Source organism: Aptenodytes patagonicus, chromosome 1 (assembly GCF_965638725.1).
Source record: "Aptenodytes patagonicus chromosome 1, bAptPat1.pri.cur, whole genome shotgun sequence".
In the NCBI taxonomy this organism is placed as follows: domain Eukaryota; kingdom Metazoa; phylum Chordata; class Aves; order Sphenisciformes; family Spheniscidae; genus Aptenodytes; species Aptenodytes patagonicus.
In genome coordinates this window covers 161,447,307-161,469,150 of record NC_134949.1, presented here as the reverse complement: position 1 = coordinate 161,469,150, position 21,844 = coordinate 161,447,307, and the positions used below count along the sequence as shown (strand labels likewise).

General features: G+C 39.1%; 1 protein-coding gene across 1 annotated transcript in view; it reads left to right on the top strand.

The window, feature by feature from the left end:
- MYO16 (myosin XVI) overlaps positions 1-21,844 on the top strand; it is a 317,122-nt gene that overhangs the window by 273,325 nt on the left and 21,953 nt on the right. The window contains exons 32-33 of the mRNA XM_076361144.1: positions 429-1,631; positions 19,285-19,443. Coding sequence (XP_076217259.1) covers positions 429-1,631; positions 19,285-19,443 — 1,362 coding nt within the window. The remainder of the gene's footprint in view (positions 1-428; positions 1,632-19,284; positions 19,444-21,844) is intronic.

The window sequence follows — 21,844 nt, the reverse complement described above, 5'->3', positions numbered from 1 at the left end:
TAAAAGGGGGATACTTCAGTTACTGGCAGTAACATGTGTCAAAGTAGCACCATGCTGAAACTCCTAGTTAAAAGCATGCCCCTCTCCCTTGGTGCAAAAGGAATAACAAGCACATATTTCCATGTGTTACAGATCTTGCAGTGAACATTTGGATTCAAAAGATATCTCAGGTGTTAGTTCTCATCTTTTAGTGGCAGCAGAGATTACCAAAGCAGATTATATGCACAGGTAGCAAAGGCTTGTGGTTTGGAAGCTGAAAGTTCTGCATTTCATTCCTTGATTTTTACTTTTGACTGAATCCTTGTGTTTGTGACCGCTGCTAATTGTAAAACTATATGGGCAACATTTGAAGGCTTAAAGTACTGGACCTGTGTAAGAAAAAAATGACTTTGATCTGTTAATAACACAGACCTTTTTCACTTTCCTAGTACTGACCCGTCCAAGGCCACACAGTGATGACTATAGTACCATGAAAAAAATACCTCCCAGAAAACCAAAACGAAGTCCCAATACAAAACTTAGTGGCTCTTATGAAGAAATACCTGGCCAAAAGCCTGCGGATGTAAAACAGGCAAGCACAGTAGCTAAACCAGGTGGCTATGACACTGTGACAGTACAGAGAGCAGCTTCTGCTGATGGGCCACAACATGGTGTGTTGAGTCTCTATATGTCACAAGAAGAGGAGGAAAATGAGCCTGTCTATATTGAAATGGTAGGGAATGCAATGAAAAGCAGTTCTGCTGAAGCAGAAAGCCCAGAACAAGGAGAGTCTGTATATGAAGAAATGAAGTATTTTCTACCGGAAGAAGGAAGCAATGGTAGTGGAGTAATTCCAGTAGTGACTGGATCTCCTCCTCTGTTGTTTGAAAGCAAAAAAAATGTTAACGTTGAAGATAGAACATTGGATGGAAACAGTCAAGCAGCTTTGATCTATAAAGACTCATGTGACATTCCAGCCCCTTTCCCTAACTTGCTCCCCCACAGGCCACCACTTCTTGTATTTCCGCCAACCCCTGTCACATGTTCACCTGCTTCTGATGAATCACCTCTAACACCACTAGAAGTCAAAAAGCTTCCTGTCTTGGAAACCAACCTAAAATACCCTGTGCAGTCAGAAGGCTCAAGTCCATTATCACCACAATACTCCAAAAGCCAGAAAGGGGAGAATGAAAGACCAGCATCTCCAGGCTTGGTTGTGTTCAATGTTTCCAGCAAAGTGACTCCTCCTTCCACACCACCTCCTTCTCTCCCACCACCCCCTCCTCCTGTACCACCTCCTATTTCCTACCGGGCTTCCACACATTTTGCATTTCCTCCAGAGACTTGTGCTAGCTTTCTGATTAACACAGGGAAAACAGGTACAAACTCAGACCTGTCAAAAGTACCTCAGAGACCAAATCCTGCTCAGCTTGGATGCTCATCTTCTCCATTCTCCAAACTGCCTTACTCCCCAAAGTTGGCAAGAGCAGATCACAGGAAATTGAACTCAAATTCGTCATCTTCATTTCCATACAGCCCTACAAACTCAAGGTCATTGACCAGTCCCCTTGATGAGTTAACTAGCTTGTTCAACTCAGGACGGAGTGTGCTACGAAAATCTGCAGCAGGACGTAAGATCAGGGAGCCAGAAGGTAAGACAGATCTCTCTGCTTCTGTATAGTGTATTACTTCTGCACCAAAACTTTCTTACACTGGAAGCTGATAGAGTAGGTAAAAATACAAAAGAAAACCGTTGTTTGGGGTTTTTTTAAAGAACCATCTGTTGTAGTCATAAGAAACGCATATAGAAAATACATTGCCTATAAAAATTTTAGGTCTTCAGGTTTTCTCTGAGATGTCAACTTTTCTTTTACCAAAATGTTTGTATGACACAAATTTAAATGGATTATTTTTAACATTCCAGCAGTCTCAGTAAAATAAACACAGATGTTACATCATGTGAAAATGAGTTTATGGTATCAATCTATAGAAATACTTTGAATGAAATGTATGGCTAGGCGTTTGGTAGATAGCATGTACTTTAATTTGAAGACTTTCTTTTAAGGTTTCATTATTTCATTTCCAAGAAATTCTGAATTTAGCGATACAGCCATTATTATTCTCCTAAATAAAGCCGAGACAGAGAGTTATGCAGCAAACTATATTTATTTCCCTTTTCTATCCTTTTATTCTTACCTTTCCTGTCATTTGCATACACTTATGTACATACCCAGAGATTACTTTGTATCCTGGCTTTCTGGCATCTGTAGTATGTCTTTCATATCTAGTGCAAAAGCCAACTATAAAAAGAAGCAAACTTGCCATTTTGCTAAAGGTTTTTTAGACCACAGTCCTCAGACATTATCACTTAATTATTTGCTTTGTCCAGGTAATAAAGGGTTTAATGTTGTTACTGGAACAAATCTATGGATCTTGCGAATACTGAAAATTCATTCTGATGTTAACAGATTCAATTAGCCGCTCTGTAAGGGTGAGATGCTTCTGACCTAACTTTGTCCATCTAAAAGCTCGATATGTAGGCATCAAATCCTTAGCCTATGAAGAGACAGTCATTTTGAGAGTTTAATTCCTTCCATATATCTTTCTCCATTGGGTATGAGGAAAGCCTAGATGATTAAACTAGTCGAGTTGTAACTTCTAAGTGATTAAAGTTGAAGTAAATCCTGGTTCTGCATATCAATTACAACACTGACTCCAGTCTTCACATTACTTTTCTGATTTAAAAAAAAAGTCTCCTATTGAAAAGTCAGTGCACTGTATACATAAACTTGTTTCCCTAGTAGCATCTCCCAAACATGAAATTTTGTGAATTTAAAATTCAGAATGATAAAACCTCTAGACTGTTTTCTCTGCTTCTTCACTTCTGTCTGCCCAAACAGCTTGTCTTAATCAAGAGCTGTGTGCAACATATTCAAAATGCGCAATATGAAGTCCTATTTTTGAAATAGAAAACAAAACAATAGATAACGGGATAGATTATCTTCTTATTCATTGTCCATTTTCTTAAATACATACTGCTCCATTGATTTCAGTTTCATATCCTGATTTATGCAGATATAATAGAACAGAAGCAGGTTTTTGTGCTTACTCTGGATATGTGTATGTCTGTCTGTGTGCCGCCCTATCTCTCTATCCCTATGAGCCTTGGCAGCCTTCAGCCAAAACCCCTTTCAACCAAATACAACAAGGAGATAAAGGTCTCAAAACTAATTGAGTTTCTACAGGTTTCATGAAAGTTAGTGGCTAGGTGGAGACGAGAGACTTATACTGGGAGAAAAGCTCCTACCAGCTATCAGAGAAACTGTGGTGGACAGAACCCTTGTGAGTCCTCCAGACCTTGAAAAAGCTTTAGCTGGACCTTGCATGTTCTTAGATGCCAAATTCAATCAGCCGTGAGCTATGAACTCAGTTCTCAACCTCAAGAGAATGCCTTGTTTGTTATTCTGAGTATATGAATTGATGAAATTTGTAAAGGAGATGTTGCAGTAGTTTTGCTTGCTTTGGCAAAATTACTTGATAACATCCAATGCCTATAAATGTATGTAGAGTTTTTGTTTGTTTGTTTGTTTGTTTGTTTGTTTAAGTCGGGGGTCTTGTTTTATTACGTAGATATTACACTTTTATCTGCTGGGTAGTAACTATTAAAGTCAGCTCTTTGGATATATCTTCTCAAGGCTCTCTCAATGTACCTGGTGAGGAAGTGTGGTAAGCCTACTCCAACAAAGACACAAAACTGACCTTTACCTTAAAAAAAAAAAGTTTCTTTGGGATGGAGGATATTTGCAAACTCAATTTTCAACTAAATGTGACCAAGATAGAGTTCAACTTGGGTCTCCTGTGGGTTGAAGCTAGTGCATTAACAGAGGCTACCATATAAAAACTCTAAATTTACCTTTCGCATGGAAAATGTTGTACTTCTAAATATTTCATCAAGGCAGCACTAAGTATGAAAGATCAAAGTTCAAGAAAGATATACAGTAAAAAACCTGAATCAATATTTTATGAGCTAGGAAACTACTGTATAATACTAAGTGCGGTTACATATGAATGTTCAATGATGAGCAGATGGATTGAAAGTAACAAAGAAATACAGGTGAATGTATGTGCATGTTTTTACAATTTGCCTTTTTTCATGTACTTCGTGTGCTCAGTTCATTTCTAGGGTAACAGCTGGAAAAAATATCTTTTATTTAACCTCTGATGCAAAGTAATAGGATAGCAATCAGCAAAGCTGACTCTGTTATGTAAAACTAGAAGTTGTCCATGTCTTACCTCCTGATTTTTTATCACCTATTGCCTAATGCATATTAAGTTCCTGGAAGACTCCTCCATTTCTTCTTTTTGTCATTTGTAGTATTTTGTTTATAGGTGATGGTATGGTAAAAAAAATTAAATTAATTTTAATAGAAATTCATTATAATTGAAGACATGGCCTAGAGCAGCATTCTGTAATGTGCAATTTCCTTTATTTCCATAAGTTATAACCTACCAACAACCTTAACTAAAAACAGAAAATAAAATTGTGGGCCATTTTGAAGTCAAGGAGAGTTAGCCTTGGGAATCAATAAGTTTCTGAATGGGATCATCAGCCTTTGAGATAAAAGCCTCCTTGCCAATAAAAGTGCAATACAGACAGATCCCCCAGCATGCCTCCCTCTTGCCTGGAGGAGTAAATTCAAGGCCTGAGAACACTGACATCCTTTTGGCTCCTGACCTCTCCGTGGGAAACGATCGTCCAGAATTACAATAGAATGGATTCGTGGTTTTCTGATGGACTGTGGACTTATTGTGAACTGAACTGAGAGCACTCTTCTTTCACACAGGCAACAAAAAAAATAATCAAATGGCAACAATTTTCATGACCTGGTGGCCTAGCCTGGCCATTTTTTTTCCCCGACAGTAGCATCTACTGGTTCAAGCAATGATCAGGATCATATAGTATGCAATTTCTTGCAAAATACTTTACATGTAATAGGAGAAGTTTTCTGCTCTGCAGAGCTTATAGTTTAAATAAGCAAAACTGTAACAGGTGAGAACTGAGATAAAGTGATTTCTCCAAGGTTGAAAAGAGTTGTCATTGAAGCTACAGCTGTATTGTTAGACAGGGATTTCCTTTTACTCCATATAAAACAAGACTTGAGTGCGGATAAGCGATAATACACACACACAATTTTCTTCTATTCTCCCTGATTTCTAGAAGTAGAAACTTTAGTTTGCGAGACAAATAGAAACTGAATGGTCATGTGCAGAGGTCCTACTCAGATATTTCTAGACAGGGCCTTAGATTTGAAACTAGTCTTCACGAAAGCCAATTCAATGCCTTAATCATGAAAACACACTCTCTAGCAGAATGTACAAATATTTTTATCTATTCAACATATAAGACATTCCTTATGTAAGGAAGAGACAATTACATGTTTAAGCATTTCATATTAAATATTTGTGAAGCAAGGACAGAATTTTCTTTTCCTCAACATGGATGAATGATACTCAGATTGCTAGGTCCTAGTGTTATTTGTCTTGATTGGTACAGTTGAAATTAAATTATTCCATACAAAGAGGAATCATTTCAGCTTCAGAACAAAAGATGGAATAATTCCCAGCCCATCATCCATGCTCACATTGGCAGAGTGAGTATTCACGTGGATTCTAAAGGGAAAGGAGCAAAGGAAGTATGATTTTCCCTTAACCTGGATGAATTTCCTTACCATCAGTCTATTGAAATAAAGACTTAATGCCTTCTCTCCTTCCTGCTTGTTGAGAAAAGATTGGCATGGATGCTTGACTTCTGCGTCTGAGCAAAAGAAAAAGTGTAAGCTTGCAACCCCGGATTTAGGTGCCTAAGAAATAAAATTAGGAAGATCTTTCCTTTATGTAGGTCATCAATGTATAGGCTTCCAAGTTTTGTGAATTATTGTTAGTGTTTCAGTACAAGTAGATCTGTATATGCAAGTCTATACATGCTTCAGTGACCTATTCCTTTCCAAAACAGTTTAGTAACTTACATAGTAACAATAGAAAAGGCATGCAAACATTGGATTGTTAACAAAATATTGATACTGTTCAAATGTTTGCCCAATATCTTTGGCATCCATTAACTATATGAATCCCTTCTTTACCTGCTTCCTAAGTGAGGTATTTCCAAGGCAAGTAGCTTCACATATCAGTAAATTACTCCACATCCTTCAGTTTAAGCACTGGAAGTCACAGGAAGATAGTTACAACTGACAAATAATACAGATATTTAGACATACCTAGTTGGGACTAATGCTTGCCAAACACTCTTTACTGAAATTGGCTCAAACTTGGAAAATAACAGTATTTAATGTGTATGTATGGGGAGTACTGTCCTGTCAAAGGCAGCAGCCCTTTGATAGCTAGTAAATAATTTCCCTCTATCAGCAGATTAGAGTAAGCTATTGTGCAGCTAACATCTGAGCAGTGGATTGCAAATTAAATCCCCACTGGGGTTTCTGAGATGAAATCTCAGTCCCTTATCCTCTAAGCCACTCAGCTTTTCCTCTTAAGCAACTTAATAAAGATAATATTCATATCTGCATCTCATTATTCCTACATTATATGGGTACAATGTAATAGTTTTACTTTCTTTGTGGCAAAAGCTAACAACTTACAAAACATGAGTAATACAGAAAGCTGTGTTGTCACCATTTATCTTCTTTTACCTGTGAATGCTGGAGGAATGATTACATGAGGCATTGGACTCCTGTAACATCTTTCAAGTAAAATTCTCAAAGCATTAAAACTTTAATGAATTATGTTTCACAACACTTCTCCGAAAGAGATAAATATCTGTTTATATAATTGCCTTAATTACCAGGGAGTGAGGGTGACTTTCTGTGACTAATTTTCAGATTAGATATTTAAACACAGGAGAGTCATCACTCTCTGATTCACTGTGGACTACTTGCAGCTCTCAATCTGAATCTCTTGGAGTAGGTACAGAAAAGTGGGAGAAAGCCAAAGCACTGCTAGTAAGAGTTTAATGTGAGTCATAAAAAAAGGCCCATACTTGGCTAGCCGTAGATGCCCTGTGCAGAAAATTACAAAGGAGGAGACAGAACTGCTGGCAATATGGTTGCCATCCAGCCCATGCTGGGTGATTTTTCTGAGGAAATAATTGTGGTTTGCATTACTGCAGCAGAAAAAGGGATTAGAAGAGTCTAGAGAAAATACCCTCCATTCCTGTTTGCAGAATATCTGTGAACTTTTTTACAGCCTGAAAGATACCGCCTTAACGTGCAGTCTTCTCATCTATAAGTCTGTCATTATCTGGATAATTTCTTACAAAAAAGATCTGTTGGTTTAGGATAAATACAGTATACCAAGAATAATTTTCCATTTCAAAATCTCTGGAAACTAGTATATTTTACTGCTGAAGAGTTTTTTGGGTTTCTGTTATGACAATTTTTTGTCACTGTAGCATTTCTCTTCCTGGTTGAGTTCACTGTTTGCTTTTACAGCCTAAAATCACGTAATGTGTAATTTGCTTTGGTTTTCTGTTCTGACATAGAAAAGAGGCTTTGTGTGTGATTACCATAAACAATTTTAACCTGAAGATTATTAGAAGAACAAATCAAGCCTCATTTATATTTCAGGTGAAAAAAGAATGGATATTGTCATAAACCTTTATTATATTTATTTTGCATTTTAAATGCTTGTATTGAAAATAAAATCAAATCCTTAGCACTCCTCCACACATTTCCAAAGCCTATATCCAGTCAAATAGAGGTTGGAGGAGACTGTGCAGCCCCAGGATCACCCAGGAAATATCACTGCATTTTTGACGTGATCTTATACTGTAAGAATCTACAGCTGTCAGAAAAGGATCCTGGAGTAGACAGACCCTTGGTCTGACCCAGTACGGGCTCTCTCATGTTCATACCTAGTCACTGCTTAACAGGAAGGAAGCTGAGGAGAAGTAATTGCACCGACTTTTCTGTTCCTTTTACATGGTCCATTTCTGAGAACTGCAGGCATTCCTTTTAAATTACTAATTCTTTTTTGCTTTCTTTCCATTGGGTTGGATTTACTTCGGGTCCCCTTCATCCTCTCTGATACTGGAGCACAATAACCACACCATACTGGTTCAGCTTAGTGCATTTCAAGCCCACAGATTTTAATAATATCCCACCTTTAATAGTGTCTTTGATCATTCAGGTAGGCATGTACACGATTATTATTTTCATAATAATGTCTTTTCTTCACCATCAACATCATTGCAACATCATTGTTCCAAATTCAGCAATGGTTCGGGAAGTTGTCTCATTACTAACAGTGTTGTGGGCTTCTTTAAATAGTAAACAGTCTTCAGTATTTTTTATTTGTGATCCAAGAAGGACTTTATTTAGGAACGACTACATCACTAATTGTAAACCAAAGATACATTAATGTGAGAAATTAGCCATATCTGAGACAACAAGGAAATTGAACTGTAGCACACTTCCATTCCTGATACCAACCAAGAATATGGCTATTTGGCAGTAAATGTCATGTCACTTGATTTTACAGGCCTACAGGCATTTGGGACATAGTGGAGAATGAAATTTGAACACACATTTTAGTGAAAGTCTCTAATTAAATTCTCAACTTGAGTGAGAAATCTGTTCAGATGCTTTTAACTTATTTACATCCATCTCAGCATTAAATCATCTTTTGCATAGAGCCTCAGTAGAGAACAATAATTCCATTTCACAGAAAATGTCAAGATTGTGACATTTATTTTTGTTTTGCCCTGGAATGAAAATCAAGCATTCTGAAATTCTGTGCAGAAATAAATATTCTTTCAAGTCCAGTATTTCAAAAATGTTTGGAAACTATTGAAATGGTTTGCCTCAAACATAGCCAAATTTTTCTTACTGGAAATGTTCACAATTAAATGTGTTGACTTTTTATTTTTGGATCCAGATAAATTCAAGAGTGGCCATTTCAACACTGGTCAGGTTGTCGTTCAGGGGTATGTCTACACAGCAACCAACGATGTGTTATAAACAAACCAAGCTACTTCTAAACTCACTGTCTCAGGTATCCAAGAGCAACGCAGTTGTGACTGCACAAACTCCAGCCCCTCAGTGATGACCCAAAGTTCTTGACAGGACTCGTGCAGCTCACCATGAAACTCTATAGACCCACGTGTGTGGATTGTGTTCCAGCTCCAGTGTCGGCATTTTGTGGGGCTGGATGGAGAAGCAAGAGAAGACAGTTGGAAAGAGATTGGGAAGAAGACTTGGTCATAAACATGAGGGTGCCCTGACCCTCATGCTGCATCTCTCCACACCGCTGCACTCTGCTGTTGAGGGGGTAGGAGAGTGTTTGGAAGTGGAGCACTGGAAGTAGGAGTAGCAGTTTGGGGCATCTGTCTTCTCCCTGGGCCCACTAGTGAGTAGGAAACTAAAGAAGCCTTCAAGTTCAGCGCTCTTTTCGCTTGAGTTTTCACTCTATTTTAAAATGAAAAACATAAAAATGAATTTTATCCTTTGTGTGGTGCAATTATTAAAAGAAAAAACATATGAAAAAATTACACCTGAAGTTCCACATTTCATTATTTCTTTTAGCTCTTTCCTTAAGGGCTGGTTGCAGTATGATGCTGACATACTAGTAGTATGTAGGGACAGTTTTTAGCCATGAGTTGGCTATATTTGTGCACAGTATGGATGCTTATCACACTGCATCTGTGATAGCCATATGTTCTTGCTTTGAGGTTCACGGAGGTGTCATTGACCATCACTGTATCCCTTCAAAATGAACTTAAAAACAAGCTAAAGAAATGTCTAAATTCAATTTTTGAATTGTTTTAGAAGCTCACTTCGAAAGCAAATTAGGAATGTTGTCCGAGAGGTTTTCCAGAATAGTTGTCCCTGTTTGGTGGGCAGGATTACAGTACAGGTGATCCAAAAATATTCCTTGGATTGTCCCTCAGGATCTGCTCAAACAATTTACCTGCCCAACACAGTCACTTACGCTAAGACTTCTGTGTTGCAGTCAATACCAGAGCTGGTATGAGAGAGATCCTGAAAAATCTCTGTAGAAGTGTTCTGTGGGAAAAGTAAATAGAACTGATGTGATGCTGTTGGCAGTAGCAAATCCCTGTCTGTTTGTTTGTTTGTTTGTTTGCCGGGTTTTGTTTGTTTATTTTTACAATATTTGCAACTGTGTTTGAGGGGGAGGAAGGTTGAGACAGTGTCTCATCACATAATTCCTTCCAACAGCAGCTAAAGCCCAGCAGTAATGGCTGTTCTGTTACTGAGATACCACACACAAATGTAAACAAACTTAAATGCCCGCCTTCAAAAAGAACTGCTGCGTCCACAACAGTTAGAAGAAAACAGTTTAAAAAAGGGAAGCTGTGTTTCTTACCAAATTACTTTCTCCTTTTCCAGCACACCAGCAGTTTTTTAACCACACAAACACAAGAAATAGACTCTTTGGTCAGCCAATCAACACACCTAACAGTAAACAAAGCTATTAGAGAGTAAAATCAGCTACTTTTTTCCATATTAGACTGGAAAAGGTGGGGAACATGAAAGGAAGAAATGCTTCTCCTAAGGCAGGAAATTGTCCCAAGCAGTGCTGCCCTCCTTCTTGCCCTCTGTGGTTAGTAATGGACCTCAGAAAGACCTGCAGAGATCAGTTCCTAGAGAAGATGTGGTGAATGAAATCCCCAGTCTCTTAAACACGTGCACTGGCTGGACTCTAGCACACTTGCTGCATTAAAAAGGTGTTCCAAGTTCTGGCTCAGATACTACCAAGCAGGAGAGGTGGCAGCCTGTCCAGACATTCTTCGTCCATTACCAGTATTTAAGAAGGCTGTTTTCTCCACTTCAGCAGCGGTGTTCTTTGTCTCATGTTGGGAACAAGCCTCATTCAAACAATCCGGAGTCCTCTAGACAGGGAAAGAAGGCACTTGTGTTATCTATCTCCCCCACCAACTCTGAAAGTTTACCTGACCCAGAGATGTCCCTAACATTACTTCGAGGAAGGAGGGAAAGGTTTGTAGCTTGTAATGATTCTCACTGAAATAAATGTAAAATAAGAAGAGCACTATCTTCCCACCAGCACAAGTCCATCAGAGAAGAAAGCAGAAGAAAACTTTCTGTTCTAGGTGTATACTTTCCATAGCTGTGAAGTGATTTACAAAAAAGTGATTGAGCTGATGGCTCTTAAGGGCTGAACCAGACCTAGGAGTTCCTGCAGTCACTTCTCACTACCAGCCTTATCTTCTGAACTCTGGCTGATTGGTATCACACTAACACAATATTCTTCAGAGGAGCTCTTTACCTCCAGCAGAGTGAGTTTTGTCACCTGATGTACTTCATGGCCTGCGTCTCCTCTCTTTGCTTTCCAGTGTTCATACAGAGCTTCCACGAATGCAGCTTCCCAGAGCAAAGAAGCAGCGGTCTGTTTCTGTATTTACCTGCTCTGTTGAAGAATGCAGCTTCTGGAGTGTCTTGTAACACCATCTGATAGCTCCACTTACACAGCTCAGAGAGAAAGGGTGCTAAAAGTGACAGTACAAATTCATTGCTGCCTATCCTAGGAGCATCATTGCAGAGGGAAATCCTAGACAATTGCTGCTGTAAGGGCAGGCTTTGTGAGGCGAAATAAATCAATGAATAATTATTGCCTCTGACGGCAAGCGGCAGCCGGCAGCACAGCTATGAGGGTGAGACAGGCAGTACATGCTAATAGGCTGGGGGAATCCTGTCTTGACAGTTTTCATCCTGCTCCATTTCTTTCAGCAAATAAGATGCATCTGTTTGCCTCCAGGTCTCAGCAGACAAAGTAAACAGTCATGCTACAGCAGGTCACAGTGTGACTTCATGTGGGTAAACTGAACTACTCTGAAGCAATATGCATTTATCCAGCGAAAGGACACCCAAGACAACATGTGCTGAGGGTAGCTAGCAAACGCCACGGACAAGGAATGTCTCAACAGTAAGTCAGAGCAAAACAGGAAACGCCAAGTGCAATTGTCAAGGTGCAACAAAACACTGGTAAACACTCAAGCCAAAATAAAATGGCCTGTTCTTATTTAACCTTCCTCTCCCTTTCCTTAATCAAAAAATATCTGCATAATTTCTGCAGTCGCCATATTTTTTTTCCCCCCTTACTTCACAATGTCCACTTACCACAGCAAATGTAACAAATATTCAGGGTTGGCCACTGGGATCTGGCGTATTCCTGACTCTCCCAAGAAGGAGTGAGAGCACAGATCAGGAATTCCTTTTGTCTGCAATGTCTTGTCTTTCATATGCTAGTTAATAGGATCCATCAGTTCTCTCTTATTCACATGTATAATGACAAGCTGCTTCATTTGAAATTTCCTTTTTATTGGATGCCAGCCACAGGTTTCAAGGAAATCAAGCTATTTAGCTTTTAGATTCTATGGTAGCCCAGGTACAAAAAGCTTCTCCTCCTGTATTACATTAATTTATCTGCCAGAATGTACGTGTTTTCCGGATTTCATAGTTGCTAATGAAGTGTGAATAGCCGTGGATCTTGATAACTAAAACCATATATTGATTATTGGTTACAGAAAGTTATGTTTTCCATGAATGAAGAAATAATGTTTGACATTGTCCTGGGATTTATTAAAAACATTAAATGATAAGAAGAGGAACTATTTCCCCCTTTTTTCATATATTTCTTTCCATAATTATATGTGTTATATATTTTTGTAGGTTTCGTTCCGTTGTGGAAAAGCTTTTAAGCTTTTTCTATAGTATTTGTGGTTTCTGTTTTGTGGGGCTGATGTTTTTGTCAACCAGGACAGAGATCGTTTCTACTTTAGGACCTAGATACATCCTGCCTAGCTTGTGGCACTGAAATTCCTCAGCTGGGAACTCAGCCTTAGCTCTCTGTTTAATTAATGAAAAGGAACGTGTGCCTTGAAAGAATGGTCCAGGTACAAGTCAAATCAGATCAAGAGGGTGTATGACTTCCATTTACACTAGAGCAAATCTAGGGAGAACCTGCTTTCCCCATACAGTCAGGGTGAAACTTTTAAATGTGGCTTCAGCAGAAACTGTACAACAGTTCAGTGCCCCACTAGCCCTGCCTGGTTTGAGGTTGCTTTTCTTTCATATTTTTCCTTTTTTCCCTGAGACGGACTTAATATTGACCACTCAATTTTTATTGTGGTAACTATTGCTGTCAAGGTGAAGGGCTATGTCTGTTTTAGTAAATGAGCCAGTGCCAGGGAATGTCCTGGGTATGGCAGCTCAATCCTCTGTGCAGTCAAAGTGCTAGAGCAGTCCCTGGCATGGTTTTGGACCTGGCAGGCTGGCTCCCTTCCAGGCAGATCTGGGCATGGTTCAGGAAATGGCACAGGCCAGGGACTATTCCCAGGAGACAACTTGGATGCAGCCTCTCTGCTGTGGAAGGCAAGAAAGTGTGATAGCATAGACATGGGTCTCTTACCGTTTGCCTCAGGGCCAGAGAACAGTTATGATCACATCTGAATTACCAGGATAGACAAAGCAAGAGGCCCTCTGTATTTACCCTGAATTGCGAATTCCTTGGCGCCTTGGCAGTGCTGCACAAAGCATCCAAGTTAAGCATGAATCTGATCCAAAACCCAGTGAAAGCAGTGGACGCCTTCTGTTGTTATTAATGAGTTTTCAGTCAGACTGTAAATGAGCACTAAATATTAAAAGGAGAAGTATTGGAAAAAAGACCATATGGGGACAGATATACGTTATGGATATACCTGCTTTTAAAGAAAGGAGAGCAAAAAAAGGGCTTTGACAGAAAAGAAAAATACAACCCAACCAGGTGAGTTACTGCTGTGCTCTTAATAACATACTATTTTTTCATGTCTTGCTGCACAAAGAGTCTATGGTGATTCCACCTAAATGCTGATATCGGTCACTGATTTATACGTTGCTTTAGACTTTATTAAATAGGCTAAATATATAATTTCCTTGTGAAAATAATAGTTTCTCAAAATGTTTCAGTACTGCACTTTAATCTGTCATCTGAATAGAGCCTATACTAGCCCATTTTCTAATTTGGTGATAACAGCATTAATTCAGCCTAAATACTCCTTCTGAAACAACTATGACATTTGGGATCCTACATTTTACGTTTGAGAAAAATGAGCTTTATAATAGGATATTTGGAAGTCATAGCTCAATTAAAAGAGTTTAAGTTATTCTTTTGACAAAAAAGTTACATCACGTAGACTTTCAGCGCATTGAGTTTCTTTTAAGAGTGAGATAATGACTCAAAAAGGAACATAAAAAGCAGATATATTAAAACATTTCTGCGGTTGCCATACTCTGACTTTTCTTTCCAAAATAAGTGAAATTTCAGTCCATCCTGTGCCTTATGACTTTGTCATGAGTTTTAAACTCAATCTCTTCCAGGAACACTGAGAATAACAAGCAAATGTGGATTTCGTGAGCTGCCTCTTTTGCATACCTTTCCTCTTACACTTTTCAAGTAATGTTGGTGTAATTAATTGTGGGTTTATTGGAATACAGAGCTTGCTTGTAAGGAAATAATTGTTACACTTTGATTTGTCATACTCTGATTAAAAGCACTGTACATGTGATTGCTTCCAGCTATTAACTATGCTGCAGTTGAGGGGCAAATTATGCTCCAATCCAAACATCTGTACATCCTTGTAGTCCATACATCCTCATTAACTGCAAGATTAGTCAGAGCAGAATTTGTCTGAGTCAGAGATATCTTTTTGGCAAAGTCAGTTCACCGAAATAATAATCCAAATGCTGTTCACTGTTGCAAAAAGTCCGTAGGTTTTCACTTAAAGCTTGTATTCCTTTTATAATCATGAACTCCCATCATGCTCTTACAGCTGATACCCCTCTGTAGCTAGTCTCTCACAAGTAGGCATGGATGACTCTTCAAGTAACATTTATTACTAGCTGGAAACTGTTAAGATGTTGTTACTTAAAAAAAAAACCGTTGAAACCTGGTAAATCATCCATCCATCTGGTGAGAACAGCAGAGTGCAAGCCTGAACAAAAAGTTAACATTCGGTGTGTTGGTGAAGATGTTCAACTGTACGAACCATAGTTTTTTCCTTTCCTCTCTCCTTAAGTATTTCTGATAGATTCAGAAAGTTGAAAAGGGATGAGAGAGCAGTGCATATTTGTATCTGCAGGGATTCATGGCAGCAGGGGGAAGTTGACATTAATGTGGAGAAAGTCCAAACTTCTATATCAGGTGACTGAGAAGACATGAGGCTGAAGTGAATTTCAGACCAATATTTGATGGATAAAATTGGAATCAGTAGGCATTTTCTAAGTTTTTAGTGTTAACAGAGAGCTTCCTTATATCTTTTATAATTGTCCACAGTATTCCTGTCTAAGATACCACTGTGCAATGATACACTGTGTGGAATAGAAATATTATGATAAAAAGTCAGGACACACCTTTGTTATGCTCAGGGATATTTTGGGTAGTGGGGAGGCAGGACAGAGAGGCATACCCCAGCGCAGAAGATAAAGTCAGGGCCTTTTGGCATGTTAAAGCTTATTGAAAAAACAAATGCAAAGTCGTGCACTTGGGAAGGAATTGCCTCTTACAATGGTATAGGCTGGGGACAGACTGGCTGGGGAGCAGCTCTGGGGAAAGAGTGCTGGGGACCCTGGGAGCTGGGCAGGAGCCGGCAGCGAGCCCTGGCAGCAGAGGTGGCCAGCAGTGTCCGGGGCTGCATCAGCAGGAGCACAATGAGGAGCTTGGGGCAGGGGTGCTGGCCTCTGCCCAGCACTCGTTGTTAGACCACATCTGGATAACGTGGCCAGTCTGGTGCCCCCCGATGCAGGAAAGACGCCAATAACCTGGAGTGAGTTCACCCCCACGACGCTCAGGGCTGGAGGGTGTCCCCATGAGCAGAGGCTGGGGCAGGGGGGTTTGTCCAGCCTGGGGCAGAGATGGCTTTGGGGCACCTCACAGCCACCCCGGTGCCTACGGGGAGGGGATGGAGAGGGGGCAGCCGGGCCCTTCACAGACGTGTGAGGCAGGGCAACAAGGTATGGCAGGCATGAACTGAAACGAGAGGGGTTCAGGCTGGGTACTGACACCTCTCCCCCGTGAGGACAGGCAGGCCAGGGGGCAGGCAGAGGGACAGGCTGCCCAGGGAGGTGGGGCAGGCTCCGTCCTTGGGGGTTTTCAGGACCTGTCTGGGCAAAGCCCTGAGCAACCTGGTCTGATCTCACAGCTTGGAGCAGGGGTGCACGAGGGGCCTCCTGAGGTCCCTTCCAGACTGAATTTGCCAGTGATCTCAGGTAAGTTTTGCAGCACAGGGACAGTACACTGGTTACACCTGGCTAAAGCATCCTCTTGTTATCCTATTTATAGAAAAGATTTTCTTCAGAAACTCACCCATTTTACACAAACTCCAAAATAAATAAACAGCACGTGTTTGCTAGGGATACACTCTGGCTTCTCCAGGAGTCTTTTAGAAGTTAGCCAACATATGTGGTTACACTTCTTCCGCAGACTCACATGACCGTGCTCCAACAAGGAGCTGAAGATGCCTATACATAGAAAATTAGTACAAGTACCTTTATATAATCCAGATTATTTTGAAACAAAATATAGGCTTCTTTCCCACCCCCAAGATTAATTAAATAAGGCACTCTGAAGTATATTTTCTTTATATAGTCTTCTATTTAGAAACTAAAGATGTGCATTTATTTCAATGACTGAATAGAGCAAATGGGATAACAGATCTCTATGTAGATAGCTCTCCCAAAAGATATGCTGCATATCTGTCCACTACTTGTTTCTGCCAATTTAGGATGATATTTTAGCTCAATAGTAGCTATCCACAATTCTTTGTAGTATTTCATCTTACAGATATAAAGGAGAAAAGATAACCTTTTTTTTTTCCAACAGCCCTTCATGAATGCCATGAAAAGATATCAATGTACCTATGAAACAAAAGGCTTCTGCAAATAGGAATGCAGGAAAAAGTCTTTCTACTTGCACATTCTCAAATGAATTGCAGATGTCAGGCAAATCAATAAATCTTTCGGATATCAAGAAAAATAAGGATCCCAGCCACTTCCCCCGAGACTCTTTATGTAAAAGGTGGCACAATAATTATGTAGGTGCATTATGATCTATAGGCAAGTGCACTGACTATTAACAGCTAAAAGTGACATTTCCTTTTCAGACAAATTTAATATGAGCTGCAAAGATGCATTTTGCCGTCAACTTGCTTGTACAAAAGCTAAATCAGGCATGCTCTTATAATTGTACTGTATGCATTTTCCAGCTCAGACTCTGGTTCTACCGCATCTCCCAAGTCAGTTACTGTGGGTAGAGCTGGCCTAATTTTTTTCAATGCATAGCATATTTGCCTAAATACGCAGTCTATGAAACAGTGCCACTGAAACACTCCAATCAGATCTGGCAAAAAATAATGATCGGGGAATGAGGGCAAGGGAGGGAGCAAAAAAAAAACCATTGAAACGTTTTATTCTGACAGCTTGGAAATTAACTTTTTGACTTTTCAAGACAGCTTTTTTGTTAGAAGAAGTTAAGAAAGATTCAGAGCTAAATAACTGAAAGCTAAACAAAATTAAGAAAGTCCTTTTCAATGAAATTAAACATTTCAAGTTAACCAGAATGGATATATAGTTTTCCCTTTATTAAATAATTTTTAAAATGTCGGTGCTTTGTAAACCAGGTGAGGTTTTTTTCAGTTCAGGCATATAAATGAAAAATCGACCATGCAGTCAACATCTGCAGGCAAGGTATCTGTTACCTGGTGAAAAAATGTTTTTCCTGTCCCCTTGAAAAATGCTCATGTGCTCAAGACTTATAAGATTGTACTCAATCTTTGGGAGAGCTGAGGATGTCATTGGAAGTATGGATAAATGCTGTAATGTTGGTTTTAGTAGCTAGTCTTTTGACCTCCGTTGGTTGTTGCTGTTATTATGACAAAGCTTAAATAAGCACAACCAAAATCAAGGAATAGCTCTTTGAGAGCTGTCATAGAAGAAAAATTTCCATTTTAGAGTGCTAAATGAGAGCCTTTGCACCCAGGTCAGCCATAATATGTCAGCCCCGCAGCGAAGGCCAGCTCTCGGAGCAGGTGGAAAGAGTTAGAAAAACTAAAATGGAGCTAAACAGAGAGAAATGAATTCACCTTTGTCTTCCGTGAAACAAACCTGATTACGGCAAGGAAAGAGTATGTGTATATGTTCACCACAAAATGAAGAGAAACCCAGAAAAGAGAGAGAAATCCACCAAAAACTGCATAGCCTTGCCAGTGCAGCAGTTCCTGCAGCTTCATCAGCCCTGCCACACGGGGGTAGCCGGGGATGCCAGAATTGCAGTGGGGGTCCCTCCTACCACCCCCATCCGTCCACGGTCTTGTCTCCCAGCTCCGAACCTGCCTCTGGCCCCTGAACTCCAGGCTGATGGCTGAGCTGATGGCTCGGGCACAGCTGATGGCTGAGCCCTATTTCTTGTGGTGCACTGGGCTGACAAAGGCAGGCAAGCTCAGAGCCAGCTCCGGGCACTTTGCTGTCAGCTGCTCTGCTTTGCGTGGATGTGCCATCAGTCAGAGGGGGAAGAAGAGAAGGGTTCTGCCCTTCTCTTTGAAGAAATGCCTGTGCGTTGTACATAGCTTGGGAACTCCTACAGGATCAGGCATCCTTTTGATATCTTGAAGAAATTTAACTAAAAAGCTGTGACGTGAAAACCTGGAACTTTATAGGAAATGACAGTTGATGGCTGCAGAGCCCTGAGGCAGGGTAAATAATGCCCATGGGGAGGCTCTGCTGGGAGGAATCTTTCTACATATGGTTTCATATCAAAAGCCATTTCGTTTCTTGTGGGGGGAGATAAGAGAAAAAAATAAACCCATGTTACAGCCATTGCTAGTATCACCTAATGCAATGGTGAAAGGCCTTGCAGTGATGACAGCGGTATATGAACTCATGTGAAATAGAATAGAATCTAAAATAGAGGCAATACAAACATTTGTTGAGTTTTATCAGCCGATATTTGTGTGAAAAGAAACAGTACAAATGAAATTTTGTAAATGCCTTTCGCTTCCATAAACTTTAAATGGCTACAAGTGGAACACCAGAAAAAAAAAAAAACCCAACCCTGCAAAAATCACTGACTTAAACCTTCCACATTTATCACTGGACTCATGAATTTAGTGATTAATTAAATTAATTTGATAAAGTAATTTGGTTTCTGTGTGTTAGTTTTTTCAACTCATATGTGAAAGCCACTAGTTAATAGGAAGCTGACAAGCTTTTTCTCTGTTTGTGTCAGGTGCTGAAACTAATCTGAACTTGAGGAGCAGGGAAGAGCCAAATACATCAGATACCGGATCAGAAACCCAGGATAAAAATGCAAATAACCATGGAACTCAGTCATCTAATCCACTGTCCAGTTCTGTGACTGCTGAAAATGGAAATTCAGTATCAAATGGTAAGCAGTTTTTAATCCCAAAGCTCTTCTGACATAAAATTGCTGAAGTGTTTCCTTGAATGAGCTTTTTAAGATATAGTCAAGCTGGAATCTTCTGAGTTGTCAAATATCTGTGTTTCTGGAACTGGCTTAACTTTATATATGTGAACTGATAAGCCCCTCTCCAATAAAAGCTGAATATGAAGAAAATAAAAGAGCCTCTGTTGAGGAATTTGTAATTAGCTCAGCTCCAAGTCTATAAGCAGCCTGAGGCATGGAGGACTGAGATTTGAGATTTCTGATCTTATAATCAATACAAATGGGACAGAAAATGGAAAATCAGGATCTCCCTTTGCTACAGGTGCCTTACCAGTGAATGACAAATTGTTTATCATTGCAACAAGATGATCAAAATGGTGCAAGAGCAATGACAGAAGGAATGAAATCTTTCAAGGTCCTAAAAGCATTAAATCCTAAGGATATAACACCTGTATTACATAAAATCACACAATACAAATACACGAGTATGAACAGACACAAGACAAATAGAAAGTATTTATTTCGATGGAATGTGGAGAAGCAGATATCTAAATACTTGCATGGCACTGGGTACAATTATCTTCATGCTGAAAACTTAAGTCTAAATATGGTTTGTGTAAGCAGGACAGTTGTATAACCTTTTACTGTTAAGGGTAGAACTACACATAACGCAGTTGGTAGTTTCAGAGCTATACTGGAAAAATCAAAGGGAAAAAAATATTAGGTCAAGTGAAATATTGCATTTTGTTTTCCAAATATGCTATCCTTTTTTTTTAAAAAAAAGGATAGAGCTGCTTATTATGCAATGTTTTGAAATGAAAAATCAAGCTTTATTATCAAAATGAAACATTTCAAAATCAAATAATTCCTTTCTTTTCAAGAAAACCTATCCTCCAAATTCTGCAGTGCTTGGCCAAAATAATTCTTCCTGCTCTCTCTGATAATCAAAGCAGAAAACTTACCCAGTCTGAGGAGTTATACGAGTGTAAAGGTGCATTCATTCCTGTGTGGAACCGGCAACGCACTGTGACAGAAGAAAAAGACATCTTTGTCCATTACAACCGTGTCCCCATTTGTATCAATATAATAATTTGGGGAGGAGGGGAGCATACTTTCAGTATGTATAACAGACAGATTGTTAAATTAACACAAAAACTGTGGGTAGACCAAGTCTTTGATTCCTTACTATGTAGGATTTTAACCATATATTCTAATGTCCTAATGGGACTTGTGGGATATCAGCTTTTTATATTTTATCCCCAGACCGCTTAACTGGGAGTTTAATCACAAGAGCTGTGTTTTTTTCAGCTTAGAAATGAAATGATGCTTTAAGTTTATAATTTGTGATGATTACAGTTAAGTTAGTAAACGACCTCAGTTACTGAAATAAATAGTCATTGCTTGAATAAAAGGCTGACTAATAGGTGAGATGGGTGCTTGTAATTGTTTGTGTGAAGTTTTTATCAGTGTATTTGCAACCACTAGTAGCCAGGGCTGTTCATATTCATAATATACAGTATCTACTATGCATAAACTAATTCTTTTCAAACTATTTGTAAATGGAAAGTTTAATCATAAAGGTGTAATGTTGTGCAATGGAATTTTCCAGTAAGATTTTTTTTCCATTAAAAACACTGATTCATCAAACCCAAATTTTTCATGGAAGGTTCCCAATTTTGATGCAGCTTTGATAAGGAATGGTTTTGATATTCACTGTATACTATGAGTAGAAAAAAACTCCCATTAGGTCTGGCAGTATCCCACTGGGTGAGGAATTAGCATTATTTGTGGTATTTCAAGGTTCAAACCTATGTTTTGCCTATCAGACTGTTGTAAAAATGATGCAAACTTTGATTTTACCATGATGCAGAGCAAAATCAGATTATAAATTTTGTGATACAGAATGTTAGTTTTCCAGCCACCCTTAACAATAATTGAAAGAGTTGACAATATGGAAAACTTTGATGTACTTTGATTACACGAATTCAAAACCAGTTTGCCAGTTTGCTGAGGAAAAAAATCCTTCCAGAACCCAACCTTAACATCTTCATGATTTTGAAATCTGTGTCTTGTTGGATATATCTAGGCAATACTGATATTTGAGAATGTGCCATGAGATGTTTCCATGTAAAATACTTTTTCATTTCTTTGTTACTCTATACCAAACTCCTCTAGCTTTGAGGAAAATAAAACCTGAAATGCATTATTAAATAGTTGATACCTGAGATTACAAAACTCTTGAATATAGAGCAATCTGCTTCTCACTGTTACACAGTGCAACTATATAATCTACTTTCCACTGATAGAACTGAAGTCTAGATTCATACATTACTCATATGAGTTAATACAGAAGCAATTTCTTAAATAAGACTAATCTTTTGCT